Below are 10,598 nucleotides of genomic sequence, written 5' to 3' on the forward strand. Positions count from 1 at the left end.
TTTAGGAGTGAAAAGGCAAATTTTGTTATTGCACACGCGCACTTCACAGAGTAGGCGTTCCCTAACGGAAATATGCAAATGCATGCTAGAACACCGCCAACAGGATCTCCCTAGATTGTGCTCGGCTCTGCCCACCTCCTTGCTTGTTCTGCCCACTATGACTCATCTGTTACCATTGGAAACGACAGACCACAGCCTATCTTGGTTACGTTATAAAAATATTTCCTATCACTCTCTCTCCTCCCCCCTCCCTCTCTTTCCTCAACCACTCTGCAGTATCATTGTCCTTTTATTGTCTCCCTCTCTCTTTCTTCTATTATTCTGTAGTGACTCTCTCGCTGCTTCATGTGACGTTCGTCAAAATGAGGAGACCAAGGTGCAGCGTGGTGAATGCTCATGTTCAAATATTTATTTTAACTCAGAACACTAAATCAAAACAATAAACAATGGAACACGAACATCACGTTCTGCAGGCTAACTGAACTGTACAAAAACAAGATCCCACACTGAAGGAAGGAAAAAGGGCTGCCTAAGTATGATTCCCAATCAGAGACAACGATAGACAGCTGCCTCTGATTAGGAACCATACTCGGCCAATCAAAGAAAGACAACATGGAAATATAACAGACTGCCCACCCCACACCTAACAAAATAGATAAATAAACCGTCTCTCTCAGGTCAGGGCCTGACACTTCAACTAAACTCAAATAGCTTTTACACAAACTAATAATTATAAACATGTTAATAATAAAACATAATGAATAATAAACATGAAACAACTTCCAAAGACCATTTCCACACTCAAAGCTGAACAATGTGTGAATGGTAAATATTTATTACGTTTATTATATAAAGGTTTCTAATCAAAACATCATTGTCTTCTCTCTGAGTGAAGATGTAGTAAAAAATACAGACATAATGAATAAAAAAACATCTCTGTCAGTTACTCTGGTGATGGCTGCTTTTCATTCACAGAGTTTGGATCTTAACTGAGCCAAATATCTCAATCTCATCACACATGATTTGGAACTGAGGGTAGAGTGGCTCAGTGAACGTGGTGTGGAATGTGTGCAGGTGGGTCAGTGTACCAGAGGAGACGCTGTAAAAGGACAGAGTGCCGTCCGGAAAGTCGAGATACACTCCTATACACTTTGGGTCAGGTCTGGGTACTGATATAACTGAGATCCTGTTACTATGAATAAATGTGTACTGTTCATTGCAGCAGAAAAGCCCCCAAGACCTCTTCTTCTCAATATCCCATCTGGGTGTATATGTCACCCCAATGTCAACCCAGCCAGTCCATTCAACCTGCCAGTAGAAACGACCATCAGACAGGGGCTCCCTGCAGCGTACTTTGGCCCACTTATCCAACTTTTTGGTCCGATGTGAGCAATCGGAGTCATCTGAATCCGAGAAATCAAAATAAGGATATGGGTGAACCTGCGTTCTCCTCACCACCTTCGTGTTGTCCTCGGACAGAGTCAGGTCACCATCTGCTGACCTTAAGTCCAACTTCAGCTGGCAGGCATCTGTAGCAAGACAAAACAGCAGAAACACATATGTTATGCTCTCTTTACAATTTGCTTAAAAAGCTACCTTTTATTTTTCTAATTGTAGTTTGATGACTCACATTTCCTCAGGCCTGGTTTGATTCTGGACTCTCCACTATGGTCCAAACTGTGGGACAAAAAAAAGTAATGTAGGACCTATTGAACCTGATTACAGTGGAGATTGCCTTGATTTCACTATATAAAATAGTCTTGGAAGCCCATTGAGCAATGAGGTGTTATCAAATCACATTTTATTGGTCACAGACACATGGTTAGCAGATGTTATTGCGAGTGTAGCGAAATGCTTGTGCTTCTAGTTCCGACAATGCAGTAATATCTAACAATTCCCCAACAACTACCTAATACACACAAAGCTAGAGGGGTGAATGAGAATATGTACATATAAGTGTATGGATGAGCGATGGCTGAGTGGCATATGTAAAGTGCAATAGATGGTATAAAATGTCATAATGTAAACATTCTTAAAGTGGCATTGTATAAAGTGACAAGTAATCAATTTATTAAAGTGGCCAGTGATTGGGTCTCAATGTAGGTAGCAGCCTCTCTGAGTTAGTGATTGCTGTTTAGCAGTCTGGTAGAAGCTGTTTTTCAGTCTCTCAGTCCCAGCTTTGATGCACCTGTACAGACCTCGCCTTCTGGATGATAGCGGGGTGAACAGGCAGTGGCTCGAGTGGTTGTTGTCCTTGATGATATTTTTGGCCTTCCTGTGACATCGGGTGCTGTAGGTGTCATGGAGGGCAGGTAATTTGCCCCCGGTGATGCGTTGTGTAGATCGCACCACCCTCTGGAGAGCCTTGCGGTTGAGGGTCGTGCAGTTGCCGTACCAGGCTGTGATACACCACACTCCAAGTGCCCTCACCTCCTCCCTTTAGGCGGTCTAATCGTTGTTGGTGATCAAGCCTACTACTGTTGTGTTGCTTGCAAACTTGATGATTGAGTTGGAGGAGTGCATGGCCACGGAGGGTACTATGGTGTTGAATTCTGAGCTGTAGTCAATGAACAGCATTCTTACATAGGTATTCCTCTTGTCCAGATGGGATAGGGCAGTGTGCAGTATGATGGCGATTGCGTCATCTGTGGACCTGTTGGGGCGGTATGCAAACTGAAGTGGGTTTAGGGTGGCCGGTAAGGTGGCAGTGATATGATCCTTGACTAGCCTCTCAGCACTTCATGATGACAGAAGTAAGTGTTACGGGGCGGTAGTCATTTAGTTCAGTTATCTTTGCCTTCTTGGGTAGAGGAACAACGGTAGCCATCTTGAAGCATGTGGGGACAACAGACTGGGATAGGGAGCGATTGAATATGTCCGTAAACACACCATCCAGCTGGTCTGCGCATGCTCTGTGGACGTGGCTAGGTAATGCCATCTGGGCCAGCAGCCTTGCGAGGGTTAACACGTTTAAATGTTTTACTCACGTCAGCCACAGAGAAGGAGAGACGCAATCTTTGTTAGCAAGCCGTGACTGTGGCGCTGTATTATCCTCAAAGTGGGCAAAGAAGGTGTTTAGTTTGTCTGGAAGCGTGACGTTAGTGTCCGTGATGTGGCTGTTTTTGTAGTCCGTGATTTCCTGTAGACCCTGCCACATACGTCTCGTGTCTGAGCCGTTGAATTGCGACTCCACCTTGTCCCTGTACCGGCATTTCGCTTGTTTGATTGCCTTGCGGAGGGAATAACTACACTTCAGCCATATTTCCAGACCTCTTTCCATGGTTAAATACGTTGGATCACACTTTCAGTTTTGCACGAATGCCGCCATCCATCCACAGTTTCTGGTTAGGGTAGGTTTTAATAACATCTCCAATGCACTTCTTTATAAACACACTCACCGAGTCAGCGAATAGGTCAATGTTGTTCTCTGAGGCTGACCGAAACATATTCCAGCCTGCGTGATCAAAACAATCTTGAAGCGTGGCTTCCGATTGGTCAGACCAGTGTTGAATGGTTCTCGTCACTGGTACATCCTGTTTGAGTTTCTGCCTATAAGACGGAATGAGCAAGATGGTGTCGTGGTCGGATTTGCCGAAAGGAGGGCAGGGGAGGGCTTTGTATGCATTGCGGAAGTTAGAGTAGCAGTGGTCGAGAATCAGCCCTGTGTGTCGTGCAATCAATATGCTGATAAAATTTAGGTAGCCTTGTTCTCAAATTTGCTTTGTTAAAATCCCCAGCTACAATAAATGCAGCCTCCGGATATATAGTTTCCAGTTTACATAGGGTCCAGTGAATTGTTTGAGGGGGAATGTACATAGCTGTGAATATAACTGACGAAAAGTCTCTTGGTAGGTAAAATGGCCGGCATTTGATTGTAAGGAATTCTAGGTCGGGTGAGCAGAAGGACTTGAGTTCCTGTATGTTGTTATGATTGCACCATGAGTCGTTTATCAAGAAGCATACACCCCCGCCCTTCCTCTTCCCAGAGAGGTGTTTATCTCTGTTGGCGCGATGCATGGAGAAGCCCAGTGGCTGAATCGATTCCGACAACATATCCCGAGAGAGCCATGTTTCCGTGAAACAGAGAATGCTACAATCTCTGTCTCTCTGGAAGGCAACCCTTGCTCAAATTTCGTCTACCTTGTTGTCAAGAGACTGGACATTGGCGAGTAGTATACTCGGGTGCAGTGAGCACGTCTACGGAGCCTGACCAGGAGGCTGCTCTGTCTGCCCCTTCTACGGCGCCGTTGTTTTGGGTCGGCTACTGGGATTAGATCCATTGTCCTGGGTGGTGGTTCGGACAGAGGATCCGCTTCGGGAAAGTCATATTCCTGGTCGTAATGTTGGTAAGTTGACGTTGCTCTTACATCCAATAGTTCTTCCTGGCTGTATGTAATAAGACTTAAGATTTCCTGGGTTAACAATGCAAGAAAAAAAAAAAGATACTGCATTGATTCCTAAGAACGCGAAACAAGGTGACCATCTCTGTCGGCGCAATTTACAGAAGCAAAAGTCAAATCAACTACATTTTCCATTTACCAGAGTTTATCCAGTCTACAGTGTGGATTTTTCAGTCTATCAGAGAGCAGCTTCACTCCGGAGTCTCCTGGGTGATTGAAGCTCAGGTCCAGTTCTCTCAGGTGGGAGGGGTTTGACTCCAGAGCGGAGGCAAGAAACGTACAGCCTTTCTCTGTGACTAGACAACCAGAAAGCCTACAGAGAGAAGAGACAGCATAAAACAATGAACAACTGCTAGAGTATATATTTTTTTTGGTTAAAAAGTTTCAATTCTATTTACATGCAGTTCAATCCTTCCTATTCTACTGTTTCTGAGTTCTGAAGTTTACAGTATGCTTTCACAATATCAAAATGTGTAATCTACCTAAGTTATGAGGTTTACAGTATGATTTCACAATATCAAATGTATAATCTACCTAAGATTCTGTAAGGCACATTTGGGGTTCCTCAGTCCAGCAGAGAGGAGCCTCATTCCAGAGTACCACAGATTGTTGTCCCTCAGGTCCAGCTCTCTCAGTACTGAGTATGACCACAGGACAGGAGCCAGAGAGACACAGGAACGTCTGGAGAGATTACACTCCCTTAGCCTTGGGAGAGAAAGAGAGAGAATTTAACACTGTTGTCTTGGTGTTTCCATTGTTACGGTACAGTTTTAAAGATGCAGTAATAAAATGCTTATTCTACTATAACATACGGAAGATGAAACATAGCAGTTTATTTGTCACCCCAGAGTATGTATCTGACAGTGTGGATCCATCAGTCCAGCAGACAGCAGCTTTACTCCAGAGTCTCCCAGTTTGTTGCAGCCCAGACGCAGCTCCTCGAGCTGAGAGACTGCTATAGCAGAGGACAAACTTCCACAGGACTCCTCTGTAACCTCACAACCAGTCAGTCTGTCCAACATAAAAAAAATGTATAAACAAAATGTAAAGGGGAGCTGTCTTTAATCCAGAATAAATTAACTTGTAGGGCCGTTTTCCAGACACAGATTAAGCCAAATCCTGGACTAAGAAGCTAGTTAACAATCAATGGTAATGGATAAGGGCATGTGTGCAATGTTTTTACATAAATGAACAAATCACCTAATGTCAAACCACATATGGAGTTGATTTGACCATTTTGAAAAATGGCACGTATGTCCCAATCCCTTCTATTGATCCTGAACTTCCCCTTTAATTTTTTATTACATTTTCATTACTCACCTCAGGATCTTCAGTTTACAGTGTGGACTCAAAAGACCATTGGAGATCTGCTTCACCCCGGTGTCTGTCAGTTTGTTGTAGCTGAGATCCAGCTCTGTCAGACATGAGCCAGCTGACTGGAGAGCTGAGGCAACGGTTTCACAAATGTCATCTTTGAGATCGCACCCGGTGAGTCTATGTGAAACAACAAAAGATTATTGAATTGGTCAAACTTGCCAACATGCATGCCACCGTCATTTAAGTTGTTTATCATTATAGCTATTGCTTGGTTTCTTTGCCAGAGTAGATTTGACGGTTACTAACTGTTCAAAAGTGTTCTGCTGTGTGTTGGTCCAGGCACAGCACTCACCTCAACACAAGTGGCTGGTTGTGAGGACCCATCAGCACTCACCTCAACACAAGTGGCTGGTTGTGAGGACCCATCAGCACTCACCTCAACACAAGTAGATGGTTGTGAGGACCCATCAGCACTCACCTCAACACAAGTAGATGGTTGTGAGGACCCATCAGCACTCACCTCAACACAAGTAGATGGTTGTGAGGACCCATCAGCACTCACCTCAACACAAGTAGATGGTTGAGAGGACCCATCAGCACTCACCTCAACACAAGTAGATGGTTGAGAGGACCCATCAGCACTCACCTCAACACAAGTAGATGGTTGAGAGGACCCATCAGCACAGCCTTTAGAAGCTCTGGTCCTGATCTTTCCAGCTTGATATGGCTCAGGTTAAGTGACTCCAGTCGGCAGTTGGGACTCCTCAGTCCAACAGAGAGGGGCTTCAGGTCCAACAGGGAATTGACGCTGATGTCTAGCTCTCTCAGGTGGGAGTCAGGCAGCTGTAGTGCAGATGCCACCGTTTCACAGCAACTCGTCGTAAGGCGGCAGTCTGCTAGTCTACAGAGGAGAGATGTTTATTATGAGAGGTGTGGATGTAGTATAGGACTAATTAAATGGCTAGAAGACATATAGTGACATACTGTACACATCAACACTTCAACTCACATAGCCTTTCGGCAGCATCGAACAGCTGGGACCAGCCTCTTACGCCCCTCATCTGACGTGTTGTACACTTTCAGGTCCAGTTTGTCAAACACTTCCTCTGACATCAAGAGTACGTATGCCATCGCCGAGCACTGTGCAGGCGTCAGCTTCTTCTCAGCAGGGTTTTTGGACGTCAAGAACCTTTGAATTTCATTCACAAATGAGGTATCGTTCAACTCGATCAAACAGTGAAAGAGATTGATGCACCTCTCTGGGGAAGGATATTGTCTTTCATCTGAAAGTCTATCTTTGATGTACTGGATGGTCTTCTGGATGCTCTCTGTGTCTCCCTCTGTCTGGAGCTGTAGGCTTTTCAAGAGGATCTGATTGGACTCCAGTGAGATGCCCAGAAGGAAGCGGAGGAAGAGGTCTAAGTGACCAGTCTTGCTGTTCAACGCTTTATCCACAACACTCCTCTGCAAGTCATGCAGTGTTTTGTGCTGCTGCTCAGAACCTCTGTGTTGTGGCCTGTAGTCTTCATCCTCGCTGTAGCCATCATCCCTGTAGTCATCATCGCTGTCTCCAAAATATGTGTCCCCAGAATCACTGTCATTTGTTCTTGGTAGCTCTTGGTAGTCTCTTAAACGAAATGGGTTGACATTTCCACTGGCATATGAGAAAGCAACATAGAGTGCTGCAAAGAACTCTTGAATGGTGAGATGCACAAAGCTGTACATCTTTGCTTGAAACATTGGGTCCTCCTCTCTGAAGATCTCTGTGCACATCCCTGAGAGCAAGAAGGCTTCGTTGACATCAATGCCACACTCTCTCAAATTGTCTTCAGAAAACACCAAATTGCTCTTTGCCAGGTTTTGGAAGGCTAGTTTCCCAAGCTTCAGAATGATCTGTACGTCAGACTCTGACAGATTACGAGGATCTGATTCATTTTTCTCGTGATACTTCTTGTTCTTCATGTTTGTCAGAGTGAGTAGGAAGCGAATGTACATCTCAGTCAAAGTTTTAGGGAGTTTTCCATGGTCATTTTCACTCAACATTTTCCCCAAAACCATGGCAGTAATCCAACAGAAGACCGGTATGTGGCACATGATGTGGAGGCTTCTTGATGTCTTTATGTGGGAGATGATTTTGCTGGCCAGGTTCTCATCATCACTGAATCTCTTCTTGAAGTATTCTTCTTTCTGTGGGTCGTTGAATCCTCGAACTTCAGTGACACGGTCAAAACAGTCAGAGGGTATCTTATCAACTGCTGCTGGTCGGGAGGTTATCCAGAGGAGAGCAGAAGGAAGCAGATTCCCCTTGATGAGGTTTGTCAGCAGCACGTCCACTGATGTTGTCTTGGTTACATTAGACAACCTCTTGTTGTTACGGAAACACAGTGGAAGTTGGCTTTCATCGAGGCCATCCAAGATGAACATGACTTTACCGCTGACCACCTTCTTTGCATCCTTCATATCTGTTAGATCAGGGTGGAAGTCACTCAGGAGTTCCAATAGATTGCAGTCATCTTTGATCAAATTCAAGTCCCTAAATGGAAGTGCGAAGACAAAATCTACATCCTGATTGGTTATTCCTTCTGACCAGTCAAGGATGAACTTCTGCACTGAGACTGTTTTTCCGATGCCAGCGATTCCCTTTGTCAGCACAGTTCTGATGGGTTCCTCTTGTTTGGATTGGGATTTGTCATTTTGTTCCTCTGTCTTAGGGTCTAAAGATCTAAAGATGTCATTGCAGTTGATTGCATGGTCTTGAAATGCTGTGGTCCGAGCCGTATCATCAATCTGCCATACCTCATGCTCTTTATTAACCCCTTCACTCTCCCCAGCTGTGATGTAGAGCTCTGTGTAGATCTTGTCAAGTAATGTTGGGTTTCCCCGTTTTCCAAGCCCCTCAAAGATGCTCCCAAACTTCTTCTTCATGTTGGACTTGTGTTTGTCCTTGACTTTTGGCAGATCTTCATCTAATGAGGAAAGAAAATTGATAGTGTCGTTGGATGTATAAAGTATCTTTACTTCAGTTACTGGTTTCAAAGTCCAATTTCCTTTATGGGCGTACTTCATGATTGTGTTTTTGTGTGTGTGTGTGTGTGTGTGTTAGTCTACAATTGGGACATCCATTTTTGGACTTTAAAATTAATTCTATACTGTATATCCATTGATTCTTGAAGAATACAACTTACAAATACTTCATTAACTTAGTTCAACTGTCGTACCCTTTCAGAACACAAAATATATATTTTTTATTTAACTAGGCAAGTCAGTTACGAACAAATTCTTATTTACAATGACGGCCTAGGAACAGTGCCTCGTTCAGGGGCAGAACGACAGATTTTTGTCAGCTCGGGGATTCGATCTAGCAACCGTTTGGTTACTGACTCAAACTCTAGCCACTAGGCTACCTGCCGCTCCAAGCTTAATTGTATTATTTGACAGGGACACTGCATATTAACTAAGCAGCATTTCTGTAATAATTCGCCTTGTTTTTCTTGTGCTATTATAACAAAAATAACAATAAAGAATTGTCTTACCAGCACCATGTGAAGGGAGAGTAACACTGATGTGTTGATAAACTGAACCTCCGACATTGCAGCCAACAAGCTGGGGTGCAGCGACAACAGAACCACCCTGAGCCATAATGGAGGACGGCGGAGGGGCAGGTTGAGCCGTAATGATGGACAGAGGGTCAGAGTCATGGGCTGGAACAAGGGACTGAGGAGTCTGATCCATGATATCAGAAAGTCAGTCCCCTTCCCCTGAGAGAGCCAGAGAGAGAACAGAAAATATACACTGAACACCTTCCTTATATCGAGTTGCACCCTTTTGCCCTCAGAACAGTCTCATTTCAGTATCAGTATTTTAGTCCTATGCCATAATCACATAAGGTTGAATTGTCATCATAAACATGTAGGATACACAAAGGATATAGTTTCCAGAAAGATGCCGTAGTATATTTATGTTATTTAACCTGGTACGCCACTGAGTATACTTAAGCAATAAGACCCGAGGAGGTGTGGTATATGTCCAATATACCACGGCTAAGGTGCCTGGACACAGCCCTTGGCCATATATCACAACCCCAGAGGTGCCTTACTGCTTAAATATACCACGGCTGTCAGCCAATCAGCTTTCAGGACTCGAACCACCCAGTTTATACATTTTCTTTAACAGACGACCTGACCACGATAAGAGCGAGACACCGTGCAGCAAAGCAAGCAATTCTTTAAATCTCAACACATAAACAAAAATGGTAAAAGACAAAAATGTACAACATGGGTAGGATGTAACACATCATTATAAACGGTCATATAGAGCTTAGAATCCCTAAAAAGACGACATTTACCGTATGTAAGTTGTCTTTTTGTCCTGTCTACTCTGAGCGTTGTATAGTAGACTACTTCCTGAACATTACAGTTAACCGTAAAGTGTTATAACATCTAGCAACTGTTCTAACAGGTTTGGTGATTGGATAGAAATGGATTCAAACAAATACGCCTTAGCTTGTAATACAAAACTGTCTGTCTGATAAGAGCGAGACACCGTGCAGCAAAGCAGACATTATTTAAATCTCAACACATAAACAGAAAAAGACAAATGTACAACATGGGTAGGATGTTACACATATCAATATAACGGTCATATAGAGCTTTGAATCATTAAAAAGACGACATTTACCGTATGTAAGTTGTCTTGTCGTCCCGTCTACAACGGCGCGTCTTTCTCGTTCTCGTTTCTTTTCCCTCTGTTCTGGGCGTTGTACGGTAGGCTACTTCCGGTTAAACGCAAAGTTTCATCACCTCTGGCAACTGTTCTGTTCTAACAGGCTTGGTGATTGGATAAAAATTGATTCAAACAAATAGGCAGAGAGGAGTGTCTTAA

At 43.8% G+C, this 10,598-nt stretch overlaps 1 protein-coding gene across 1 annotated transcript; it reads right to left on the minus strand.

The window, feature by feature from the left end:
• Positions 1–780: 780 nt before the first annotated feature.
• LOC115147737 (NACHT, LRR and PYD domains-containing protein 3) lies at positions 781–10,598 on the minus strand. Its single transcript, XM_029690037.1, has 10 exons — positions 10,395–10,598; positions 9,251–9,475; positions 6,727–8,683; positions 6,364–6,618; positions 5,721–5,894; positions 5,244–5,411; positions 4,935–5,105; positions 4,540–4,713; positions 1,631–1,677; positions 781–1,529 (listed from the first exon to the last, which is right to left on the minus strand). The coding sequence occupies exons 2-10, from the start codon at positions 9,447–9,449 to the stop codon at positions 970–972; spliced, it is 3,705 nt and encodes a 1,234-aa protein (XP_029545897.1). The 5' UTR covers positions 9,450–9,475; positions 10,395–10,598; the 3' UTR covers positions 781–969.

Source organism: Salmo trutta, chromosome 14 (genome assembly GCF_901001165.1).
Source record: "Salmo trutta chromosome 14, fSalTru1.1, whole genome shotgun sequence".
Lineage (NCBI taxonomy): Eukaryota > Metazoa > Chordata > Actinopteri > Salmoniformes > Salmonidae > Salmo > Salmo trutta.